Consider the following 27,023-nt stretch of genomic DNA (forward strand, 5'->3'; position numbering starts at 1 on the left):
TTTTGTACCGTGATATATAGGTCAAATGGAAATAATTGTATCATCGCTTCAAGGATCCCCTTCAAGAAAACTTAAATTCTTTTATTATTGGCGTTTGAGGACTCACTGAGGGGCTATGTTGCTCGGATTCTTCAAATATATCAGTGGTTTGTGTGGCAATATTTTTAGTGAGTCAGAGCAACATAGCTAAGCATTACTAGAAGCCATGCCTTTTTAAGTGCTAAAGGATCAAAGGTAAAGAACATATTATCTTTAAATTAAAATGCGATCAACAAAATGAGATAATCTAATACAATTCACGTTGGTGCTTAACTTCTTATTTGACACCTTTATTCCTATAATACATGGCGGAAAATTTTTTTGAATAATAATAATAAGTTAAGTACTAGATAGTAAAGTATTCATTAAACTTGCGTAATTGTCTTGAGTTGATTTAAAGGTTAAAATTATAAAATATAGTATATCTCTCGAATTTTAGTTAAGGTTATATTCTTTTTTTCTTGTTTGATTACAATGTGGGAAATTGAACGCTCACCAATAAGATGGAATTGAAATAGTCAGCCAATTGAGCTACTAAAATTCTCGTGCGTAAATTTTCTCCGACCCTTTTACATTAATGGGTTCGTGACGTATAAGAAAGGAATTTGCTAGCTAATTGTTTTATAAATATATTTATATATACTTGAAGTTTACATAAATCATATTAAGTTATTACGATTAAGTATAAACTAATATAAAATTAGGTATTAACTAACTATGATTTAGTGATTAAAAAATCATGTAATAAATACGTCAAATATATTGTAAACATTAAATACGAATAATTATTTGATTCATTATTTTAACTTTAAACTTAAAAAGAAAATGTTTTTGGTAGGAGTTTATGTTTTTGCTCATAAAACTTGAATTATATATTCATATCCAAACACAATTTCAACTTTCAAATATATTTATTCAAATTAATTTCAAAAACTACTTTTTTTTAAATTAAGAAAATCTCAATTAAACCATATTCAAATGCCTAAAATGATTTAACTTTTAAAGCTCCTATTTTATTTTATTTTTTTTAAAAAAAAGAACTGTTATGACAATAAAAAAATTACCTTTCAAATTTAAGGTAGTTAGAAATTTGTCCGAAATTATTATAAATTAACTAACTTTTACCTACTAACGTTAATTTACTTCTTTTAATATTGATGATGTGTCCACCAAACATTAATTAGGTTCGAGTCTTAAAAATTAAATCGTTATTAATAGAGATTAGGAAGCACTATACCTTTCAACTAAATTTTTTTTGCATGAATTTAAATTAGTCGTGCCTCATAATAAATATTGAATGCAATCCAAGTCAAAAAAAAAAAGAAAAAGACGACATCTCAAACAAACTAGAACCAACTTAAAATTTACCATCCTTGAAAATTATTCACTTATTTTTATATAAGCAAAGTTGCTCTCTAGATAGTATTTGTAAATTGAAGTTAAAGAGAAAAATTTTGTCAACATCATGCAAAATTACATCACAAACAACTATTAGAGTCATTGAATATCTTCACATTCTTAATCATAAGTTTTAAAATAAGATATATCATTTGAAATTGCTTTATCCTTTAAGGCTTTAATGAATTCTACGCAACATAAATTCAGATTAATCAAAAGGATACCAACCATGAAATGATTTTTTTTAAAAAAAAAAAGTTAGGAGAGTCACAAGATTGTGATTTTTTTAGTTGATATTTTGGTTAGGAAACCTATGAAAAGTGATAAGGACTAGCACCAAATATGTGGACCAAATATAAAGTGACTCATGCATGAATGATGGTAATAAAATCTACATCCCCTTGAATTATGCTAATTATATTAATTAGTGTACAAATTATAGTCTTAATCCCATTTCAATCAAGTAATCTAATATGTTGGTTAGTTTAAAGACCATTTTTTGATACTTGAAAATGACAATCCTTCTGCTCACCTAGATTTTGACAATGTCAACTGTTTCTGTTGGAAATTTGTGCTTTTTTTGAATGGCAGTTTCAACCTAAAATTAGTGATAGTGCTAATCTTATTCTACAACTCGAACTCATGATTTATAGATCACACGGCGATAATTGTACTGTGACTTATAGATCACACGGCGATAATTGTACTGTGACTTAAAGGTCACATGGAGACAATTATATGTTGCACCAATGCAACTTAACTGTGACCTGTAGATCATAAGGAGACAACTATAATGTTGCTCCAAGCAACTGTACCGTACCATGAACTGTAGGTCATATGAAAATAATAGTACCATTGTTTCAAGGCTTCCCCTTCAAGAAAACATAAATTATTGTATTAATGGTGTTTGAGGACTCACTGAGGGACTATATATATGTTGCTCGAATTCTTCAAATATGTCGGTAGTTCGTGCGGCAATATTTTTAGAGAGTCAGAACAAACATAACTGAGGATTACTAGAAGCCATGCCTTTTTAAGTGCTAAAAGATCAAAGGTAAAGAACATATTAACTTCAAAATTATAATGTAATCAACAAAATGAGATATCTAATACTATGCTCGAAACCCTCCAAAAAATGATGTTGCATTCGTGTTGGATACTCTAAATAATGCATAGCTTTCGAAGGATCTAACACACATTCGACAATATTTTTGAAGAATCTGAGCAACATATGTTATACTTTTTCTCAAAACAGCAGTGATGAGGGAAGCATAAGGGTTAACTTTCTCCAAGTGTTGCCATATTTGTGCAGAAGGAAGAAGCCATATGGTTAGATTCTTCGAATCAAACGACATATTCTATTACCGGGCTATTTCAACGTCAGTATGTTTCTCAACACAGAACTTCTGAAGCAGCAAACTAAACGACGAAAATAAGCAAAGTTGTATGAAATGATCTTAAATCTCACCATAATAGAAGATGAAAATAGTGACTGAGCGAGGAGTTTAACCGATGTATAGTTCTCCTTCATCACTATTTTGTATCTACAGAAGGAACTGAGGCTACACATAGTTTGAATTTCTAATACATTCACATTGAAGGGGGAGAAATGAACGAAGGCACGTGGAAAATACGATCAAAATCTCACACAATACAAAGAAAATTGATATCTACATCTACTACATAGAAGTACCTCCATTATCTACCATCAGCTGATGTAAATGAATCTGCAAATCCAGTTGGTCTTGCAGGGATACTACCCTTACTGTCCTCGAGGTCCACGTAACTTAAGTCTTTTCCTTCCGATTCTTGCCAGCCCTTGACCATTTGATTGAGGGGAAGACTGTAGTCGATACCACAATAGTCCTCTGGATCATCCTCAAGAGGCTTCCATTTCTCAACAAGTGGGGAGAGCACGTTTACAGCGTGGCCCATATCTGGCCGTTGACCAGGTTCTCTTGCAGTGCAATGACCAGCAAGTTCAGCTAAGGTGGAAATGCTCTTGGTTATCTCATCTTTCACGTCTAGAGCTGGATCAATGACTGTCATAAGCTTCTCTTTAGAGGATTTGGCATTCCAGAACCACGAAACCAAGTACTGGCTTTCCTCAGGTCTATCCTCATCAAGTGCCATCATCCCAGTTATCAACTCCATTAGCACAACACCAAAGCTAAAGACATCAGCTTTCGTGGTGATTTTACCCGTAACTGGACCAAATAAACATCTCATGTTAGTTCGGAAAACAGTACATTGGTATGCAAAAAAATAAAATGCTATACATCAGAATTGAGTTGAGCAAACTCTAGGTGTCTGCAAAAGTAAAAATTGTCATATAAACATGCATTTTAAAAAATCATCTTTTCTCTTTGACAAAGTAAGCAAAAAATTGCTTACCAGCATATTCAGGTGCCAGATATCCAAAAGTTCCGGCCAGCCTGGTGACCACAGATTTCTCTTTATCAGGAGCAAGTTTCACGAGTCCAAAGTCGGATACTTTTGCTCGGAAATCATCACCCAGCAAGATATTTGAGGATTTGAGATCTCTATGAATGAAGCTCTGATGTGCTAGTGTGTGTAGATACTCCACACCTCTAGCAACATCTAAGGCAATATTAAGCCTTTTCTTCCAAGAGAGAGGCTCCAACTTGAACTTTTTCCAGCGGAAAAGATGTCTACTAAGTGCACCTTGTGGCATGTACTCATAAACCAGAATTCTTTCACTACCTTCAACAGAGTATCCCAGTAGAGACACTAAATGCCGATGCCGGACTTTTGAGAGAACATCAATTTCTGATCGAAATTCATCCAAAGCTTTGTTGCTAACAATACCAGCCTCCATTCTTTTGACAGCTATTTGTGTCCCATCATCTAATTCTCCCTTATAAACCACACCAAAACCACCACGCCCAAGTTCATTTTCTGGAGAAAAATTCTTAGTCACATTCCGAAGTACTTGAACCGATATAAGCAAATTCCCAGCTTCGATCATATGGGATTCACCACTGTGTATGCTAGCAGAACCACTTGCATTTACTGTGGAAAGACTTCCATTAGTCTGATTGGCAATCGCAATCTTGACCACATTACCCGAATCAGATGGATCTCTAGGATGAACCACAAGAGCAGTTGGAGCTTGATGCTTATCTTTACTCTTCTTACAGACATAAATGTACAGTGGAATAGCAAGAAAAATCAAAAGTAGAAAACCAGCAATAGGAACCACAACTATGGCTATCTTTGACTTTGAGTCCTTTTTTTCGGGTGACTGTTCACCGGGTTTAAAGATCACAGAGCTTGAACTGTTGGATCGTGAAGATGGTATAGACAACGCGGGTGAAGCTGCGGGAGTTGTGCTGTTGTTTGGTGAAGGGTTTACTCCAGGAGGACTAGAAGTCAGCTTTGGATTTCCATTTAGAACAAGTTTCAAAGAGGTGGTAAATTTAGGTAGAGGTGGAGAAATATTGTTATTACTCAAATCAAGAATAGACAGAGATTTCAAACCAGTCCAACTAGATGGAACAAAACCAGAAAGATTATTTGATTCAAGATAAATGCGAGTAACGGATTCAAGGTTCGCGATTGAAGGACTCAAGGTCCCGGAAAGATTAGACTTAGGCAAGTTTATGACACTAACTTTTTGGTTATCGTCACAGCTTATTCCCCACCAACGTCCATCACAAGGGTTGTTTCCAGACCATGATTCAACAAGCCTAGAAGGATAATTCACACCATCAAGAAACTCTAAAAGTGCCATAACCTCAGGGGCACATACTGCTCCTTGTTTGGTTTGACAAAAAGAGTTGGACATAAAACTAACAATAGTAGCCTTGAACTTAGGAACTGGTCCCATAAAATGATTATTATTTAAATCAAGATTGTCTAATGGCATATTTGCTAAACTTTCAGGGATTAATCCAACAAGGTTATTTGTGTTCACATTGAGATCCTTCAGATTTGTTAAATTACCAATCTCTACTGGGATTTTACCTGAAAATTGGTTCCCATGAAGCCAAAGATGTGTAAGTGACACCATTGTTGCAACAACATCTATTGGACCACTCATACCATCACCCGACTGATCGTTCAACCAAAGCATCTTGAGCACTGCATCCTTGAAAGTACCTGGAATAGGCCCTGAAAGCCTATTTGTAGACAACAACAAAACCTCTAAAGAAGACATAGTTCCAAGGAATTCAGGCAAAGGACCAGCTAAATTGCAGTTTATCATTGTTAAATTGATCAACTGAGCTGAATCTTGAAGCCCATTTGGCAATGACCAACCACTAGTGGCATTTAGAGGATTTTCATCCAAAGCCAAAACTTGTAGATTCACAAGTCCATCAAAGAAATCTAATGGGATTGTGTCAAACTGATTGAAATCCAAGTAAGCAAAGCTCAATTCAGACAAACCACTAAAAGATGGCAACTTTCCACTAAATTGATTCTTTTGCAACCCCAAATGTGTCAACCTAGACAACTTATTCAAGTTTTGAGGTAAAGGGCCTTTTAACCCTAACCCCGTAACTTGAATCTGCTGAATTCTACTACCACTACACACAATATGTGGCCAAACTGGAGAACCACAGGGGTCTCCACCATTTTCAGGCCATTTCAAGACCTCAGGATTTTCCAACCCTTTTCTCAACTCATTAATAACAGACAAGTCATTAGGGTCAGTGACAGTGAAAACAAGTGAAGCAAAAGCAAGAAACAGAGCTACAACAAACCATATATGGTGAAAATAAAACTCCATAGATGATCCACAAAGTAACAACATTTGAGCATTTGCATTAACATTCAACAAAAAAAAAAACCCACTACAACAAAAATCAAGAAAGCTACAATCTTTGCCACCTAATGAGGTTGATTCTTGAAGACCCCCATGTCAAATCTTGAGACAATAAGAGGTGGAAAACATGGGGTTCAGATCACTAAACCCCAAAACAAAAAAAGGAGAAAGAGAGTGATAATTGGAGTGAGAAAAAGCACAATGCTTGCTAGTTGCTACTACTATGGTGTTGTTCTTGCTGACAACACAGTAGTTTTTACAGAGTAATCCAAAAAATTTAATCTTTTTTTTTATAAGTGAAGATTTAGTAGCAAGAAATGACCATAAAGAGTGGATTTTTCATATGAGGAATGCTAATCTAAGAAAGTGAGAAACTATACCATATAATAATGGTATGTTTAGAGGGAAAATTTGTCTTGAAGACAAGAACTTGTAGGGGTATTATGGTCTTTTTCGTAAGCATGTATCTGTATGTATTTAATTGGAGTAACTTTTTTTTTTTTTTGGGTTCATGTTTTTCATCCAGTCACATTCAAGATGGACCTGGTAGGGTTGGTTGTGGAAGTAATACAAAGTGATCGAACGGTGGAGCGGTAAGTGTTTATTCATTCTTAATTAGAGGTTTTGGGTTTACGTTCTCTAGATACATAGTTGTTTTTGTTAGAGAATATTTACTCTAATGTGGGATTTTTCCGACATAAATCTGAATTTAGTCGGACTTCAATGCAGATACTAAACACTGGATGAGTATAACCCCTTCCCCCACCACAAATTATGAAGTGATGAATATAACATTGGCGAACAAATGAAATTTTGCACTCTTTATAAAGTTTGGACAATCTCCTTCATTTTGGGTTAGTTTTGGATTTTCAGTAAGGTTCAAGATCTAATTTGACATAATATCATAGTTAGGTTCAATACGAGGCCCTAAGAAATCGGGCAATTGTGGGAGGTGAAAATACATGTCTCTATATTGAAGGAGTGATGAATGAAATATCTCACATCGTGAATAACTAGAATTCTAAGCTCTTATAAGACGTGGACAATAATCCTCATCCTCTAAGCTAGTTTTTCAAATATGTGAGTTATATCCAAGATTTAATTTAAAATCTTTTTTTTTGGACAAAAAGTCTTTTATTTCACTTTTATTATAAAAAAAGATAAACCGCATCAGAAAATTCATGTTTAGACATGAAAAATATATCATAAACTAAAATTGATCGAACGTTTAAAACGAATATCGAATATCGGACGGAATCAAATGAAGAAAGGAAATAACTCCACAAAAATTATTGAATTTTAGTTGTTATTAGTCTATACTATCAAAATTCAAAAGTAAGTACTACTCCTCCCATCCCAAAATGTGTGGTTTACTTTATAGCAGGTTCAATATTAATTTTATCATACTTTTGACTGGCTTTATTTTTATTTTTATATAGAAATGTTTTACAAAAGTAATTTGTAAACTACTTTATAACAGGTTCAATATTAATTATTTAATGCATGCCTAACAAGAAAACATGATTATTAATGCACATGAATGTAAATTGTACCAATGAAGTTTAAGTAGTTGTATATTTGTTAGTAAAAGTTAAAATTTTGATATTCCTACATTATTAGTAGGTAGAGTTTTTAATGATTAAAACTATGTAAATTTGAATATTTGATTTTCCATATATATTTTTTGGAAGTTAATGATTTACCTATCAAACCTCACTAGAGTGACAATATTTATTTGAAAAATTTATGGCTCCTATAATGAGATATTGTTATATAATGTATATTAACATTTGATAGTTAAATATCATTTAATATTTATAAACAAAAGTATGCAACAAATAATTTAACTCTACTTTTAACGCAAGAAAAATAGAAAAAAATATGAATATAAAAAAAATTGTATTAATCCTATTTTGCGTCCTTTAGAAATTATTAATATGTCCATAAGTATGGTAAATTATAATCATTAAGAGCCCACTTCCAACCATGTGGAGGCTGTTCAAATTAATTAGTAGTAGTTTTATTCTTAAGAAGTAAGATTCACATCCCGTGCTTTTCATTTTTCATTCAAAACTAACAAATGTCATGTTTGGAATTTTCTAACATGTTATCAGAAAGAAAGTCGGGAAAAGAAAATTCTCTCCTTAAAGAGAGTCGGGAGAGGAGGCGATACTTGTTATCAGGTCAGAGAGAAATCTGACTCATAAGTTTATCCCATTAAAAAATTATTAGTACTTAATAAAAATTTATTACACGCGATATGTCAACAAACATACTTCTTGAATTTTAATCTTATTTATGTACACTATTAACAAACAATTTCTTTCGCTTCAATTGATATGACATACTTTCCTTATTATTAGTTCATTCAAAAAACTATGACATAATTCTATAATTCAAAATAATTCAACTCCAAATATCTTATTTTATAGTATATTATAGTACTCTCGAAGAATCCTTTACTAAAACATAAATGTTATAGAATATTTAAAATTGCAGGTTTCAAATGTCTATAAGACTATAACTATACACATGTTATGAAATAATTAAGATCGCATGATTTAAATTTATTTATTTATTTTTAAAAAATTCATGTCTAATCAAATCACGTCACATAAATTAAAATAAAAAATTTATTATTTTACTTCAATCCATCTGAATTCAAGTGACATACTTTTTTAGTTTGTCTAAAAAAATGTCAATATATTTTCAGATTTAAAAATATTCTACCATTAATGAGATGATTATAGCCTCATAAAAATATGTATAACTTGTTTCAAATTATAAACTTTAATTATTTTTTCAAAAATATTGTTGCATAAAATGAGACAGAGAAAGTAATTCAACGTTGCACAAATATCTAAGACATGTAAATATGTATAAATAAAAAATTATTCTCTTAATAAGGTTATCTTTCTTTTTATAATTTTACGTGATATAAATCTAAATTAGTTGAACAAGTAGATTCTGAACATAAAATGATTACAAAAAATAGTGCAAGTAAATTGTGTCTATTTCTCCTTCCAACTTCCAAATACCTTATGTTTTTCCCTTTATGGCAAATTGGATTATTATTTTCTACACTTAATTTGCTTCTATTTTGCAATTAAAAGTTCATGAATTTTACCCCAAATGATAAGAAACTATAAGTTTCTACAAGTGTAAAAGTCCTTTTATGGATCAACATGCCCAATCATTATTTTCTAAAGGAAAATTTTCACTTGTAGTCCTTCAAAAAATTGACAATATTTTTTTGGTTCTTATAATATTTGATTGAACATATTTGTTTTTTTATTAATTAATATGTATAGTTTCATTTTATGTAATTATAAATCTAATGAGTTACTAAATGTTAAATCATTTTATTACTCATGGAGTTTGTTAAATATGTATTTGTTACTTTATATTTGAGGATATAATATAATTCTAAAGATCATTTAAATATAACAAATTTCTTTCGTAAAAAAGACAAACAAAAATAATTTTAATTAATTCAAAATTTGATATATACATAATGACATATATGTTGTTGTTTCTTACGTTTGAAGACTTTGATTCCCAGCCAAGAAAACAAAAAACAAACAAAATATAATTTTAAATCACTCTTTTATTTGGCATACATACATTATTTATTGAACTTAATAAATGGATATCTCCAGATAAAAGTAAAAAAATAAGTAAATAATCAATGGATGATTAATGCACAAATTGGATCAATCATTCTCCTCATAGAACATTACAAATATAATGGGACAATTTTATTTATAGAATTTTTCTATTCTTAAATCTTAATTATAGGTATCAAGTTTGAGTCTGGAATAAAAAATAAAAATTATGATACAAAGTGTTTTTCTGTGCAAATTTAAACCAATCAAACCCACAATAATATATCAAACACCGAGTGATTAAATAAAAAAAAATAAAATATATATATATATATATATATATATAATATAGGCCAATTGATATTTTTATTACCTTGTATTTATTTGAACTCTTAATATCTTCTTCTTCTTTTTTAATTAGAATTATTAAATATTTAAGAAGCACATAACAATATGGTCTAGTAATCAACAAAGTGGAGTGACCTATACAATTTCAAATTCAAATTTTAATAGAAACAAAAATATTTGGTGAAATGTTTCTGGTATTTTAATTTTGATATACAAAAATTTTTGATATCGTGTTGATGAACATAAAAAGTACTGAATGAAATAACACATCTTACTCTAGCTGATAGTCTACCGTGACTCTTTTTTTTTTACTCAAACTTAAATCGATAATGTGAAAAAGCTCACATGAACAGAGTTGAACACCACCGTCATTAAAAAAATAATTAATATTATTATTTAAGTGTGTCATTATCTTGGTGGGGCATGCTTTGCAAAGTAAGCCTAACCACAAAGGTGGAGACAAAATGAGGTCCCATTTGTGGGGACTTAAGTAAAAATAGGTCAAAAAGTTGGGGCCATAATAACACTTTATAATTTACTTTTTGTTTTGCCTTAATTAAAAAAACATACTAATGCTAATTATTATTTAATTAAAAGAAAATATTTTTGTCTTTGAATTGACAAAGATCTTATGTTTTATCTAAAGTTTATTTAGGGACTATTAGGTCGGTGTTGGAATTACCATTCTATGTGCTACAAATTTCATAAATGCCATTTAAAGATTTGTATTATTAATCACATTTAAACCCTAATTATTGAAGAAATTATAAGTAGTAATAAATAAATCAATAAGAATTGAGTGGTAATTCAATATCACAACCATTTAAGTTGCATTCTAGAGGTGTAAAGTAAAAAACAAAAGTGAATTTTCGATGAATATTTTTGTCAGAATATTATCAAATAAAATGAGATTTTAAAGTTGTCATAAATACTATTAATGAGTCAATTTCTAGCGAATATTATTATATTTTTATTCAACATCAGTCTTGTATTTTAGAAATGAATAGAGTTTGATTATCAAATTATTATGTCCTTTTTTTTTTGTGTTGTTCAATCTAGACTTTCTTACTTTTAGATGTAGTTAAATAATTTTCTTTTAACAACAATAAGGTAGGTTAGATCAATTTGTCGACCCAAGAAAAAACAAAATCTAATTTTGATGCTAAGCACACATGTATATGGCACCTATCAATTTCTATCAACATAATAATAAATATACATCAAAGAAAAATTTTAAAGTCAATCTTTTTGAAATTTGAGCAAAAATATTGAATGGTCTATTTTGTTTTAAGGAAAAACTATGGTTCTTTCATTGAACATCAGAAATATTACTCTAACTACCAAGAGGATAATTTATGACTTTCTTACATGGGTATATGACTTAGTTTTAAAATTATATTTTTTTTTTTGAAATAATAACATTTTTAGTTCCTTAATTATTGATAAATGTTGATATTGAACCTTGTGATATTTGGTAAAACATATATAACATTTAATAAGTTAAGAAATGTGTTTTTTTGAATTTCTTTGTGAAGGAAATATGTTATATTACTATTAAAGATGGAATATCAAAACAAATTTAACATAACACATAGGTAGTTAGTTAGGTTGGCTATATGAATCCTCACTTTCAGTGAGGAAGTCACATATAGCTAAGGGGTATCAATCGATATTCCTTCGTCAAAAAATTACATTGTGTAGATAGAATAAAAATATATTTTGTATGTATATACAGTAGTACATATTGACCCTCTTCTTTATATTTTGATACTCCTTAGTTGAAATTCTGGGTTTGTCACTGCTCACTTCTTTTCACAATATGGAGGACATAAGGAGGATGAGGATTGTGCAAAGGTCGACGACCAACGCAAAACTTGTCAATTTATTATGAATCCTAATAAACGAAAATATAAAATTGAATAAAATAAAAATACATATATTTTTAATTATTATCTTGCTTTATGAGATGATGCCTATAGACAAAGTGGGTCTGGTCAATATTTGGAGTAGAATTTGTGGGAATATTTTATAACAAAAGGCAAAAGCAATTGTCTGCTAAATCTAAATAAATGCCTTCTGTCTTCAAATATATTGCTTGTAACAATTACCAAAATCTAGAGTTGATATTAATATTAATGTTAACATACAGTAAAATTTACAAATAATAATTTTTCATCTCTTCGTAACTAAAAAAATAGATATTATTATGAAATTTCAAATTTTCGATTCTAGTAACTGAAAAATCGATATCGTCATGAAATTTTAATTCTTATCAGATAAAATTCGATGATAATGTCTATTTTTTAAAAAACTAATGTCATCTGAGATTGATTCGATTTTTTAACGCATTTTCCGAGTATGCTAGTTCCTTCCATCTTTAGGATTTTTTAAAAAGTTCATATGAATTTTATAAAGCTTCATAAATTTTTCATAATTTAGTCGAGCTAATTATAAGTTAATTAACTTTAATGTATGCGTGGGCCCACATAATAGTAGAAAAAAGTATTTAAAATATTATATCATGGTGCATTTTATGTGCAAGTTGGAAGTGATTTGGATTAATGATAGTGACCAAAAGGTGAAAATAATGCAAAAGAAATGAGGAAAGGAGATTTAATATCTATTAGAAAGGAAAGTTTAGTTAAAGACACATATACTGAATTGGGAGAGAGATACATAATTTTTTCTATAAACATTTGGAGAATTTTCTACCTTATTATTTGCCTCGCTCAGGTTTACTTCTTCATATTTAAATTTAACACATTTTAAAAAAATAATAAATAAATTAGTAATTTTACTATATCAACATAATTATTAGTATATATATGCTAAGAAATGAATAGATTTGATTATAGTACTTAACAATAAAAAATAAATAAAAAATTATCTCTTATTTTTCTAAACTAGACAAATACAAATGGACATTTATTGTTAGTATCGGAATAGCCTATGACCTATTGAAAACAAGCTATTTATTTCTACGAGATAGGATTAAGATCTAAGTATATTCTACCCTCCTCATATTCTATTTGTGGTATTACATTGAATACGTTATTACTATTATTATTATATAATGAATAAGTAAATGTGAACAATCTTTTCATTTTTCAAGTCGATCCGATCAATTAGTTTGTTATTTCTATATAAAAAAATGCAGCCACTCTCTGAATTTTCCAACCCCACTATTAAGAAAAAGAAGAAGATTTGTTTGGACCAATAGCCATACATTGTTGAAATATATTAAAAATTCTTATCCACACAAGTGTGAAAAAATTGTTTGGTCCAATTGCTACATTATTCAATCCATTTGGTCCACGTTACAATCAATAATTGGTTAGTCTGCTACAATAATTTCATTATTAAGAAAAAAATTCACGTCATTAAAGATGGTGATGGAGTGATAAATATTTATTTTTTATTTTTATTAAAGGTCGACTGTCGAATTTGAGTTTTGAGAATGCAGTTGATCGCCTTTGCTATGAAGGGTTTAGTATTTGTCAAAGTGAGACTTTTCCACTTGAATTTAAATTAATTGAATCCCAAAATAAATATCAGACTTCGGATAGTAAATTAAAAGGGAGTTCATACTTGACCTTTTATTGTATTACTCAATCACATTTTAACAGATCAACTTAGATGACTCACTAGCAAATAAACAATGAAATCTTATAAATCAAGTAACTAAAAGATGAAAATAACGTTATATATGTCTGACCGTAAAACTAATTATATTTAGGCTATACAATCAAATCTTATTATAACGGTCATTCATTGTAATAATATTTTATTATGACAACTTGATTTTCTTCAAAATCATTTTTTATACTATATTTACTTCTCTATTACAACATTCTACCCATAACAACAAGAGTTTTAACGCCAAACTATTTTGACACAACGTACAAAACATACCCTATCTGAAAACTAATATTTGGATACATTCTATTATTTCAGACCTTACTTTGTGATATTACATGTGTATATATACACATAATTTTTAGTTGAGCAACTTTCACATATAGCAAACACAAAATTCATATTTGTATGTTATAGCAAAGTTTGCATAATTGTGCTCCATAACAAACATATATATGTATAATTCGCTATACATATACAAAAAAAAACAGTTGTATAATTCGTTATACATATACAAAGAAGACAGTTGTATAATTCGCTATACATATACAAAAGAAAGCAATTGTATACAAAAAATCAATTGTATAATCTGTGTATGTATAAAACGAGAAAGAGAGAAAGGCAAAAGAAAACTGAGCAGAGAAATATTTGTATTGTATAATTATAAGTGTATAGGACGAAGATATATGTAAGTGCATGTGTATATACAATTTTCTCTCGCTTTATACAAACAGAAGTGCAATTTATACATTTTGTTTCTGTTTGTATAAGCGAGAGAGGCGAGGGTGGCGAGCGAGATTTGGGAGAGTGGTGAGCGAGATTTGGGAGAGTGGCAAGCAAGATCTGGGAGAGGGGAGAGAGGAGAATGAAAATATACATTTCGCTTTATATAAACACAAACACATTTTATACATTTGTGTTTGTATAAAAGCGAGAGAGGCGAGTGAGACTGCCACCAAACGAGAGTGGCGAGCGAGATTCCATCAGGGAGAGTGGTGAAAATAGCAATAGTTTGCTATAGGGTACAATCAAATCAAAGTATATTTATAGCATTTAATTTGAATTAATAGTTTGCTATTATATACAATTTTCCCTTTTTAGTTTAAACAATTGATTCAACGTCTATTTAGATTAATTTTTTCAAATATTTTTTGTGAGTGCTGTTTAAGCCCATTGGGCTTTTCCACTCTCAAGTTGGTGTCTAAGTCCACTGGGTATTGTTGGGTCAAAATCGAAAAAATTGAAGCCCATCCAAATATTATGTATTTCAATTTTATTTTTTCGATCAATTTAAAGTTGTATAATTAAAATTATCAATTTATCGAATTAAAGCCAATTTTAAAAATTTAGAAGTTTTGATTAATCATATAATCAAATTTTTCAATACTGATATAAAAAATGTGGTGCATCGGATAAAGTTTGTTCTTTCCTTAACCAGAAATTCCGATTTCAAACTTTGAGTTAAGAAAAATCCTTAGTAGGGAGAACATTTTCTCATACACGACAAATTCGAATTAGTCGAATTTCAATATGATACCATATTACGAATGAATTTCCCTTCCCCCTAAAAAAAAGGAAGAAGAATTTTTTATGCAAGTATCGTCCGATGCGGAAGACTATATATAACCACTTATAGCTTGTTTGGTCAAAATCAACTTATTATTGTTAAATACTTTTGTATCAAAAATATTCTCCGAACAAGTATTTTAGTAAGGGTGTGCAAAAATCAAACCGATCGATAAACCAAACCGATAAAAGTGTTATTGGTTTATTGCTATTGGGTTAACAGTTTTTTAATGGTTTTAGAAAAAAAATTATTGGGTTATCGGTTCGGTATTGATTTTTAATATTGGGTTAACCAATAACCCATTAAGACAAGTAATTTACTACTTTTACTTGTACATAAATATTACTCCCTCCGTCCCATTTTATGTGGCAACATTTGACCGGGCACGGAGTTTATGAAATAAATGAAGACTTTGAAATGTTTACCAAATTGCCCTTTTAAAAAGTAGACTCAATTTCTCTCTCCTCATAAATGTATTGGAGTATTATTTTAAGATTAAGTGGGACCAACAAGGATAAAAAAGGAATTGTACCTTTAAATACTTTCCATATAAGGAAATGTGACATTCTTTTTGGGACTGACCAAAAATGAAATGTTGCCACATAAAATGGGACAGAGGGAGTATATATATATATATATATAAGAGAACATTAGGCCCGCTTACATGGCGCCACCACAAACCAGAACTCCCTGTTAATTTATGTATTTCCAAAACAAGTCTTCCCCTTTCATGAAGAGTTGCGACTTTTATGAAGAATTGTGATTTTTATAAAAAGTTGTGAGTTTTATGAAATGTTGTGACCTTTCCGAACGGTTGCAACTTTTTCAAATAGTTGTAACCTTTTTGATAAGACACAATAAACATTTGTTCACACTATCCTTTGTTGTCTATAAATAAAGAGATTTCCTCTCATTTTAAAATAACGAAAATTCTGAACCTCTTCTTCTTCTTCTTCACAATTAAATATTTGTGTACTTTGCTCCTGTTGAGTGGCTCACTGACACCATTGCTTATGTTACAGATCCTGATATGTATTTTTACAATAATTAATTTATGCTTATGTTATCAATCAAGGATAAATGATAAGATGTAATAATTTTCATTTTGTTTTACATTATTAATGTTTGTTACTACGTAATCTTGTGTATAAGATAATATAGTGTTTAGTTTTAATGCATGATAGGTTTTAAGTATTATTTTATAAATTCCGTGACATTAAATTTCTGTGTGAAGCGCGGGTAATTTTACTAGTTATATATTAATCTCAATACCTTAGTAGTTACTATCTTTGTCCTTTAGCCTTTAATTCACACTTTACAGTGACTTTGAGTCACAAATTTACATTATAAAAAACATTAAAATCTAAAATAAGAAGTCTATCCTCTTAATTTCTCTCTGTGTTACGCTTGTATAGATGTTTGTTATTGTTGTTTCTATTTTATGAGCATTTGTAAAGTTACATTATTGTGTTTCACATCAAATTTATTAGAAAAGTCATATATTTGTTTTATAAGTATTTTCTTATTGGTTAAATCGAAAATCGAACTGTTAAGGACCAAAATCGATAAAATGAAAACGGATAAAAAATATCTCGTTGGTTTGGTTATTGGTTTAACATATTTAAAAATCAAAAATCGATAAATCGAACCGATAAAACATAAAATCAAACCAAACCTATCGATGGACACCCCTATATTTTAAGGAGGGTAATACTTTGTATTTGTATTTGAACAATATATATATTTTTTTAAAACTACTTTAACACATCAAATTCCAAAAAATAAAATTGTACCTAATTTTTTTAATTTGATAAATATAAATTTTACCTAGCATTTTCGAATCAAAATCGGGTGGAAAATAAAATAATTTTTTTTTAAAATTATAATTTTTCTTTTTTTGAAAAATGTTTTTTTAGGGATTCAGCTAGGTTTGTTCAGAACTCTTTCTCCTTCACTAGCTCAAGCCTTCAAACTTTCGGTTAATTTTCTTCAGCAACTCAGTTTTTCTCTTCTTGAAGTTTCAATCTTTCTTTACTAATCTTCCATTAACAAGTAAGTATTGTATTAATTCTATCAATTAAGCTTTTTTTTTAGAAACCCAATTGTTTAGTTTAGTATTTTGTTGTGTTTGGGGGACAGTTGTTGTTGTGTATAGAACAGGAATAAAAATCAAAGATTCAATGATTTCTGTGCTCTATTTGATATGGGGTTTCGACCCATTACATGTTTCTTGTTTATCTTTTGTAAAGTTATGATCTTTTTTCGGTTCAGATGTTTTGGTGTGCAAGGTAGCAGCCGTAAGCTAGTGTAATTAGTTCCTTTTTATCTTCTCTCTGTCTGCCCTAAAACTAACTTTGTATAGTAGTTCTTAGAGCTGATTATAATCCTTAAACTTACCAATATTTTGTCTAAATTACTGAATCTTTGGTGGGTTTTTGTATAAAGGTATTAGCAATCATTAACAGTAACAACAGAGGCAAAGATGAAGTTGGATGTTAACGTTTTGAGATACCTTTCGAAAGATGATTTCAGGGTCCTTACTGCTGTTGAGATGGGAATGCGCAATGTCTGTAAAATCTTACACCCTTTTCAACTTTGATTTGTTTTCTTTTCAATTTATGATTGTTCTTGTTTTGTTGTTTTCAGCATGAGATTGTACCTTGTGAGCTCATTGACCGGATTGCTCGCCTCAAGTTAGTCGATTTTTCTGAATTGAAATACATTAGCTGTTGTGTTGTTTTGTTAACTTTTTGTGTTTTTATAGTTATGTTCAATTGTTTTTAGGCATGGAGGCACATATAAAGTGTTGAAGAATTTGCTAAAGCACAAATTAGTGCATCATGACTCTTCTAAATGTGAGTGTTTTGATTGTTTTTGTTTTGTTAAAATTTTGAAAACTAGAGTATTCTGGCTACCTTTTTATTCTGAATTTTATTTCTTAACATTGCTGTGTAGATGATGGATTTCGACTCACCTATCTTGGTTATGATTTCCTTGCGATAAAGACTTTGGTTAATCGTGGGATATTTAATGGAGTGGGTCGTCAAATTGGTGTTGGAAAAGAGTCTGGTAACCTTTTATCAATATTCTTGTGTTTAATTATGCTTTTGTTACTTTATAATTTACACTTCCATGTATCCAATTTTTATAGATATTTTTGAGGTTGTAAAGGAAGATGGCACAGTTCTTGCAATGAAGTTGCACAGGCTTGGTAGGGTTTCTTTTAGGGCAGTAAAATCAAAACGTGACTATTTGAGGCATCGTAGTAGCTACAATTGGCTGTACTTATCGCGGCTTGCTGCCTTGAAAGAGTTTGCTTTTATGAAGGTAAGTGCAGCTCTCTAATTTGCCGTATCGTCTTTGAATTTGGAGATTTGTTTGATCTTAAACACTTGTGTAAACAGGCACTAGAAGAACATGGATTTCCTGTTCCTCAGGCTGTGGATTGCAATCGACATTGTGTGATTATGTCACTTGTCCCAGGCTATCCACTGTAAGTACTGCACAAATATAGTATAATGATGGAGATTATCTGTTAAACTCGATTTTCCTAATATCTCTAAACTTCTGTAAACTTGGTGTTATTTACTTATTTACGTACCAGTACATATGCAACATTTTAGTCTATACCTAGCGTTATAATATTAGTCATAAGGATGCAAGAAGAGTTGCTTATTTCTAATCACCATCATAACGGGAAAAATATAGTTTTGTGGTATTTGAGGTTTAGTATAACTATAATTTTTCAGTAATTGCGGTTTTTGTATAGTAGTAATTGGATTCTCCATAGCTTGCTTCATAGCAGCTCTCCTATCATGTTCTGTGGTTTTCCTTTCTTTAAGTATGTTAGCTTCATGTACCTTCATATGATCAAATTATGTGGCTAAACTGACCTTTGACCTTAACTAAGTTGGTAATTTTAACTTTTCTTCCCAAAATACTATTTAGCGATTCTCGCTCCTGCATAAACCTTATAACCTTAACTAATATATTTTGTGCTTATAGCAACAACTCCTTGTAAGATACATGGAATGCTTGGATACTCTATTTAATACCATTATGAGAATAATGTTAATCTGTAAAAGAAATTGTTATCTATGAACTTCACCTTAGAAAAAACATATTCTTGATCTTCGGCTATGTGTGCATTATTGTTGTATTTTTGGTTTCTTCCTAGAAATAGTGACTGTAGAACTTATAAAAATGGTCATAATAGTGTGCAGGTTAGGGAGCTGCAAAACCCAGACGTGGTTTTTGAAACAATCATTGCTGCTGTTATTCGTTTGGCAGAACACGGGCTTATTCACTGTGATTTTAATGAATTTAACATAATGGTATCTTATGTTCCTTCTTTGATTTATTTATAGTTATCATTATATTTAACTGCTATAACTTTTTGTTTCTTGTGAGCTTCGTTCGCTCAGTGTGCGACTGGAATATGTTGTTCCATTTTTCATTTCTTTGCCCATTTCAATTGCTCTGAATTTCATTGTATAGGCTTATATTAGACCTGTTCATCAGTTCGCTAATAATCCTTATGTAACTTGTTGGATTACAGATTGATGATGATGAAAAGGTCACCATCATTGATTTCCCACAAATGGTGTCAGTCTCTCATCCTAACGCTCAGATGTAAGATATTTTCCCATCTTATTCCGTCTAAACAGTCTTTCAGAATTCTGTTTTTCTTGTTAGTTTCCCCCCTTCATCTGGACCACAGTGTGCTATAGATTGTGCTCTTAGCAAAATTGCTGTTCATGATACAAGTTTCTACATTTTAGGTACTTTGATCGTGATGTGGAGTGCATCTATAAGTTCTTTGCAAAGCGGTTAGTGAATTACTCCTTTCTGTTTATTTGGAGAAGTTCATCTGTTTGACCAAGACGCTACTGTGAAGACTTCTTCCACTTTATGATGTATTTTTGGGACTCATCTTATGGAGTCACTTTTTTATCCTGATAACTATTTTGCTGCTACATATGAATTTGAGACGTTGAATTTTCCTTTGAAGTGTGAGCTCATAGTTTACCTCTCTTACCTATGTTTAGGTACAATATGTCCTTTGAAGAAAATGAAAATGATTCTGATGATTTGGAGGTTGAGATAGATGAAGTTGGTCGCCCCCAATTTTCTGAAATAAACAAGAACAGCGGTTTCTTGGACAAAGAACTTGCTGCCAGTGGTTTTACGAGAAAGGATCAAGATGAGCTTGAAAAGGTACAGTCAAGTAGCTCAATTGCAACTACAATTTGTGAACCTTACTAGAAGAAGAAGAAACTTTCTGGATAGCTTTATTCCAGTAAGAAGGGAAACAAATAAAGAAAACTGTGTTTAGATTGAATGACTTCTTTTGGAACCCCAATGAAGCTGACTGTTGTATTATTCAGGAAATTTAACTTCGAATATTGCAACTGTGACAAATGTGATGGTATTTGTTGCTGAGTAACTTAGATATTCATATTCTATTGCCGTTGAAGGAAATAGACAGGCAACAAAAGAGAACGGGAAAAAAGTTTTTGTCTTTTAAGCTGGCAGCTTGATTTTGTTGGGAACAAGTATTTTCTTTTCCTTTTATGGTATGCTGTTCCTGTCATGGTTCTCATTACACAGTCATGAGGATTTCTGATTCTACTTTCCCATGCAGCCCCACGACTTTACTTATTTTAACCAAAATCTTTGGGGCTAGGTCACTTATCTTTGAAGGAGGTAAGCTTACTTAAAGGCATGAAGTTGCCGGCTTTTGATTTTTCCTTTCTGAAAACCTGGGGGACTGGTTTTGTGGGATGTGCTGCAATGCTGTGAAGACACTTGTTCTGGCCCTGGCACATGATTATCCTGACATTGTCTTTCGTCTTGTGTCAAACATAGCACCCTTTACTCTTTTGTACATGTATAAGAAAAACTTATTGCAGCTTTGTGATATCCTACCTTTTTGAACTTGAATCGCATGTTGTACTTGACTTTGTAGTTATTCTTTACTTTGTTTGCAGTTGATTGAGGGAGAACCTGAAAAGCAGTCAGATTCTGATGATGAAGGAACTGCTGATGAAGAAGATGAAGAAGACATTAACAACACAAACGTCAAGCAGCTGGAGTCCTTGGACTTGTCGAAGGTAATTCCTCTTTCTCCACTAAGAAGGAAAGAGAGAAGAGACAGACTTGTAGTGATCTCAGATTAAAGTCATAAGTTGAAATGTTTCTGGTTCTTTTCGTTGATAAGGGGATTTAGGACCTAATTCTCCACACTATTCTTTATTACTTGAACACAGTAATGTGCGATTATATCAAACTTGGAGCCTAAAACTTTAATATGAATTTCACCACAAATATGGAACATAAGATGAGTGACAACCAATGAACCACTTTTGTAAATACTAAGCTTTGCTGTTAAAGCAAAAGAGAACATTTCCTGTGGCATTTACTAAAGATATTCTCTTGCAGGAGGACGTTAATCATCGAGCTGGGGATGATAAGCACGACGATAATCATCAAGTTGGGGATGAGCATGATCCTGAGGAAGAGGAAGAGGAAGAGGCCGAGTCTGAAGATGATCCTGAACTAGAGAAAAGCCTGAGCAAGCAGAGGAGGAAGGCTATCCAAGCTGCCCATCAGGGCAAGAGGAACTTTGCCTCGAGGAATACATACAAGGACAAAGGTGGGAAATCCTCACAGAATTCAAAGGTCCATAAGCAATTGAGTGGCTGGTGAAGTACATGAATCCAGACGACTCTACACACTGTTAAAGAATATGCTATTCAACGTCTTTTGAAGACCAATCCATGAAATTTCTTTGGCGCGAAGGTGTTGAAGGGAAATAATATTATATTGAGGAGCTATCACTAAGTTGCTGAATGATCCAGTTTTGACTTGGATATACTTTGTCCCAACAGTCTGTCTTGTATATTCAAAATTTTGGTAGCATGTTTGACAGAACATGAAGGCTTTAAGATTGTTAATGTACTTGTTATTTACTACAGATTACAAACCAGAAACAGTTATGTAGGTGTGAAGAACTACTTAGATATTCTATTTTTGGTCATACTTTTGCTATTTGGATTGGTGACAAAAAACTTGTGCTATTCCTAATCCATAGTGACAATTAGTGGATACATTTCTAAAAGAGTACATAAATTCTTACATATCTTATCCTAGTGTGGATATTTATGTTCCTTCATCAAGTTTCTTGATCATCTGACTAAAACATATTTTCGGGGGTCTTTCGGTAGTAGTTAGATCTGCGTAGATTCTATCCTCTTCAAACTCCACCTGTAAAATACACTAGTTTTGTTGCTGTTGTTCTCTAAACTATAGTTGCAAGTTGCATGTCTGAGTATGACTACACAAAGGTAAACTGCGAACTTTACAAAACTGAAAAAGAAACATATCCCTACCTAAATAAAGAGGAAGGGAAAATGAAATTAAACATCACAAATTCACAATCACAATAGTCACATTACAACAACTTTTGGAGGCAAAACAACACATAATAAGGTACAACAGATACAGAGCCTCAGGACATAAAGCAAAAGGCTCCCATGTATTAAAAAGAACACTCACTTTCCGATTCTATAGTGCGTTATTACATATCGAGAAATGATACTAGCTAACAGTAGGTGGCAAAACTGCGAGGCAAGGTTCAACAACCTGCAACAAGCCAGTTGTTAGCCTTGTTGTTAGGTCTTCCGCAGATACTTTCATCACATCCCTCCGCATGCCAATATCAGCTGCATAGCGACTGGCACAATAGACCCCAACAGCTGTTGCTACCATCCCATACACATTGGTGGTGACGAGACGTAGTGGTGTTGACATAACAGCTGCAAGTGGTCCACCAATTATAGACACTGCTTGTCCACTTTGTCCCATTGTACTATCATCTACCACGAGCAGTCCTGTCTTACAGTAGATGGCGAAGTCCTCACAGTTGTTCTTGAACACATTGTACAATCCAAAGCCATTAGTAAGGAGGTAGTTTGCTCGATGAACCACAATGTCATCTGGGTCCGAGACTGCAAGAGTGCATGTTCCTCCACGTGCTTTTGCGAGGAAGATAGCAGGAGTTACAGCATATTCAAAGCGATAGAGGATACCTCCAGCAAGAAAGCATTCCAAACATGACGAGACTACTCCATGACCATCTGATGGTGGGGTGCAAACAGTACAAGGAACAATAGATCGATTTGGAATTGAGCTTACCAAGATATGATCCAAAACGGTCCCAGTTCCTACTTCTTGACCACGTCTTGTGAAGTGAATGACTTTATTGTCCCCAACATAGATACCTGTTATTTAGGCATATCCAATATGATTAGAAAATAATCTGTGTATTCCATAGTTTATTAATCAAGGTATTCAGGAAACTAGATGGTCGAAGTGATTCAGAAGCATAAGCAAGATCAAAATTAAAATAGCATGCCACAGCGCAAACGCTTGGATAACATTAGTTATGCACTTTAAATCTTTTCTAGCCTAATGTGAATACTGGCAAGGAGCCAATTGCCTTGAATTTACAGAAAGACCGATAACCCTTCACGTAGCAAGCAAATTACTAAAGGATTTTACCAATAACATCATTGGATCATCTTCCATTCGATAATTAACTGCTTTATTAAGTGAATGAGCTACACCCCATATTGGCAAAGCTCTCTAAGGTCTATCACTAAGCACATAGTCCAGAAAAAAGTAACCCTGAGAATTACTCGATCAAATAGATGAATCACTCAGTAATGCATTTTGTTCCTAATTGATTATGATAAGCGTGGTGTCCATGCCAACGAGCGCACACCTCGACTAATTCCATGAGGTATCTACTACCTCCCACCGACACATGTACCACACAACTCTATCCACCAAGGCTTAGACAAATGAAAAGAATAGATTCCAAGTTTTCGTACTTGACCAAAGTTTTTATCAATTTAACTGGTTATAGTCTAAAAACATAGAAACAACAGCAACTTAGCAAAATCCAAATACTCATAGACACAATTCAAATAGAAAACACAATCTTCTTGAAAATTCAATGCCATCGATAAATCTTGAATAACCCCATGTATTATCTCATTTCCATAATTCGCTGAGATACCTCATACCTGCCCCCTCCCACCAACAACAGGTTGCAAATAGGTGAAAAGATCATTTGCAATTTGAACCAGACACCTCATGGTTCCACACCAATAGGTACATACCCAAGTAAACATTATTTACCATAAAGAACAAGTTTTTTTACTACATCAACCTTAAATGCTATCAATAAATCTAGGACAACCCTATGTAGTATCTCATTTCCATAATTCCACGGATACCTGCCACCTCCCACCCACCAACAAGAAGTTAACATATAAGAAAAAATCACTTGGAATTTGAACCCGAGACCTCATGGTTCCATACCCTTGGGTACATATCCAATTAAACATTATTTACCATAAAGAAAAAGTTTTTATTTTTCTACATCAACATTAAGAATTAAGATATCAGATTAAAGCAGAAAATTCAGATTCTAACCATGATGGGCATAAACATAAGCAGTGCGCCAAGAATAAATATGATCTCCAGGTTTGAGGCTGCTTCTATCAATTCTGTCATCATTTCATCAAAAACAACAAAACAAAAAAGATAAATCAGTAAAAACTTCAAAACCCCACCAAAAAAATTGAAAAAATTGGGAAAAAATCAGATTACCTATTAGAAAGCAACCCCATCTCTTAATTTTCGGATAAACAGAAGGATATGATGAATCTTTTGTGCTGAAAATTTGATCAAGAACAACCGTTTTTGCCTTTTAAGCAAATGATAGACACAGAAGACGCGTATCCTTCGTGTTTTTTTGTGTCTGCTTTACGGCACGGATTTCAATGGAGTTTGAAGCTAGTGAAATGACGAAATTACCCTTTAAAATTATGCAAGCTTCGTTATTAAGCAAACATGTGGCCTATGGAGGTGGGGTTATATATTCTTTCGAGGAAAAAGATAATAATTACTCCGTTCGCTTGTCCTTAATTATTTGTCAATTTTGATAAATTAAGAAATAATAATTTTTTTTACATACAACTTCCGTCAACTTTTATTTGTCATAATTTTTCCTTTTTCTGTCAAACAATAATAATTTTGACTAACATTTTACGATGTGTTTTTTCATATGCAAAAAATTGAAATCTATAGTACTTTTCGTATAATTTTTGAATATCTAAATTTTTTGTTTAAAATATTGAATTAATGTAATCCAATTTAACTTTGAAAAGTAGTCAAATTGACTTTCGAAAAATGCAACATGACAATTTAAAGTGACAGAGGGAGTTATACCTCCAATTAATTTAAAAAAGATAAAACTTCTTAAAAATCTTAAATTTTTTATTTATCTACTTCATAATTAATACGGGTAAAACGGTAAACTCACTATGTCAATCATTGTTTTCTTAATAGCTGTGTCAATTCAAAAGTAGACAAGTAACTATGGATCGAGGGAACATAATATTGACGTATATTTAGCTTAGTGATGACATCACCTTAACACCTTGTTTGGATGGTTTTTACCTGTTGTATTGTATTGTATGTATTGTTAGCTTAAATACATGTTTTATTTTTATTGTTGCTTAAATTTTATTGTATCGTATCGTTCAAATTCATCGTTGGATAACAACGAAAAAGATCCATTTTGTGTGACGGTCGATTTGGTGTGGTCACATCGTTAACTTAATATTTTCCCTCATTTTGTCTTTATTTATTATTTAATAATTTCATTTTATCATTTACCCTACCTTATCATAGTAGCTCTACTCGCACCCTAGTTTTCTTGTATGTTTATCATTCAAATTATGGATAATGATATTATGTAACGACGGAGAATGATATAATCTATCTAAATATTGTATTTATTAAAACAATATAGTACCATACAACACAACACAATATAGTACGATATGATACGATACATTATTATGAAACAATAGATGACAATCATCCAAATAAAGTGTTACACGTTTACACAAACAATATAAGAGTTAGTTGACAGTTGAACGTTTTCACATTTTCATGCAGATGGGTTTGATCATTGATGTGGTTGCACTTGGATCTTTTTTCTTTCAGTAATATTAGCATATTTTTTATAATTTAAACTCGTTGAGAATACTTTATTTAAATTAAGGATCTAGTGAAAATAAACTCTCTATATATATCATATAAAATTTGCGATTTTACGTATATTTTATCCTTCCCAAATATCACGTATAAGATTATGTCAGGTGTGGTTATTGTTGTGATATTAATTATGTGTCAGTAATTCATATTTATTTTGTATGTAGTGAAAATATTTTTTTGTTCAAATTTTCCATATGGTGTTTGATACTTGATTTGAGTTCGACTTATTTTAATTTGCATTGGGTAGGACCCATTCGGGGATAGCATTCCCTATTAAGAATATTTTTATACCTAAAACTCAAATTTGAGACTTATGATTAACAGAAAAACAACTGCATTCACTACGACGCATCTGTTGATAGTAGCGAAATTTACTTATCCTTTAGCAAAAATAAAAAGAATAAGAATAAGAATAAGAGTAATTTAATAAATTGGAAAAATTATCTAAATACACAAGTTATTTTTACCATATTCTTTAAAAGTTCCTATCATTTGAAAAAATTACAAA

The 27,023-nt window shown here is 31.5% G+C and overlaps 3 protein-coding genes across 3 annotated transcripts; 1 reads left to right on the plus strand and 2 right to left on the minus strand.

The window, feature by feature from the left end:
- Nucleotides 1-2,947: 2,947 nt before the first annotated feature.
- LOC125865253 (receptor protein kinase TMK1-like) lies at nt 2,948-6,587 on the minus strand. The gene is made up of 2 exons (XM_049545458.1): nt 3,832-6,587; nt 2,948-3,644 (listed from the first exon to the last, which is right to left on the minus strand). Exons 1-2 carry the CDS (start codon nt 6,212-6,214, stop codon nt 3,136-3,138), a joined length of 2,892 nt encoding a protein of 963 aa, XP_049401415.1. The 5' UTR covers nt 6,215-6,587; the 3' UTR covers nt 2,948-3,135.
- A 10,715-nt stretch (nt 6,588-17,302) lies between these two features.
- On the plus strand, nt 17,303-22,432 carry LOC125854958 (serine/threonine-protein kinase rio2). Its single transcript, XM_049534572.1, has 13 exons — nt 17,303-17,434; nt 17,828-17,948; nt 18,029-18,075; nt 18,167-18,237; nt 18,338-18,451; nt 18,534-18,709; nt 18,787-18,875; nt 19,599-19,716; nt 19,941-20,014; nt 20,164-20,211; nt 20,431-20,599; nt 21,373-21,495; nt 21,824-22,432. The coding sequence occupies exons 2-13, from the start codon at nt 17,865-17,867 to the stop codon at nt 22,088-22,090; spliced, it is 1,380 nt and encodes a 459-aa protein (XP_049390529.1). The 5' UTR covers nt 17,303-17,434; nt 17,828-17,864; the 3' UTR covers nt 22,091-22,432.
- A 319-nt stretch (nt 22,433-22,751) lies between these two features.
- On the minus strand, nt 22,752-25,285 carry LOC125854969 (protein LEAD-SENSITIVE 1). The gene is made up of 3 exons (XM_049534580.1): nt 25,061-25,285; nt 24,884-24,957; nt 22,752-23,664 (listed from the first exon to the last, which is right to left on the minus strand). The coding sequence occupies exons 1-3, from the start codon at nt 25,078-25,080 to the stop codon at nt 22,982-22,984; spliced, it is 777 nt and encodes a 258-aa protein (XP_049390537.1). The 5' UTR covers nt 25,081-25,285; the 3' UTR covers nt 22,752-22,981.
- Nucleotides 25,286-27,023: the final 1,738 nt, after the last annotated feature.

The sequence above is a fragment of the Solanum stenotomum genome, chromosome 1 (assembly GCF_019186545.1).
Source record: "Solanum stenotomum isolate F172 chromosome 1, ASM1918654v1, whole genome shotgun sequence".
In the NCBI taxonomy this organism is placed as follows: Eukaryota; Viridiplantae; Streptophyta; class Magnoliopsida; order Solanales; family Solanaceae; genus Solanum; species Solanum stenotomum.

Coding starts and splice junctions, on each gene's coding strand:
- LOC125865253 (XM_049545458.1), bottom strand. CDS start 6,214: ATGTTGTTACTTTGTGGATCATCTATGGAGTTTTATTTTCACCATATA. Junction 3,645..3,831: donor TCTGGCACCTGAATATGCTG/GTAAGCAATTTT, acceptor TATTTGGTCCAG/TTACGGGTAAAATCACCACG.
- LOC125854958 (XM_049534572.1), top strand. CDS start 17,865: ATGAAGTTGGATGTTAACGTTTTGAGATACCTTTCGAAAGATGATTTC. Junction 17,949..18,028: donor TTGAGATGGGAATGCGCAAT/GTCTGTAAAATC, acceptor TGTTGTTTTCAG/CATGAGATTGTACCTTGTGA. Junction 18,876..19,598: donor CTTGTCCCAGGCTATCCACT/GTAAGTACTGCA, acceptor TGGTCATAATAG/TGTGCAGGTTAGGGAGCTGC.
- LOC125854969 (XM_049534580.1), bottom strand. CDS start 25,080: ATGGGGTTGCTTTCTAATAG. Junction 24,958..25,060: donor ATGGGGTTGCTTTCTAATAG/GTAATCTGATTT, acceptor AAATGATGACAG/AATTGATAGAAGCAGCCTCA. Junction 23,665..24,883: donor TTATGTTTATGCCCATCATG/GTTAGAATCTGA, acceptor CCTAAATAACAG/GTATCTATGTTGGGGACAAT.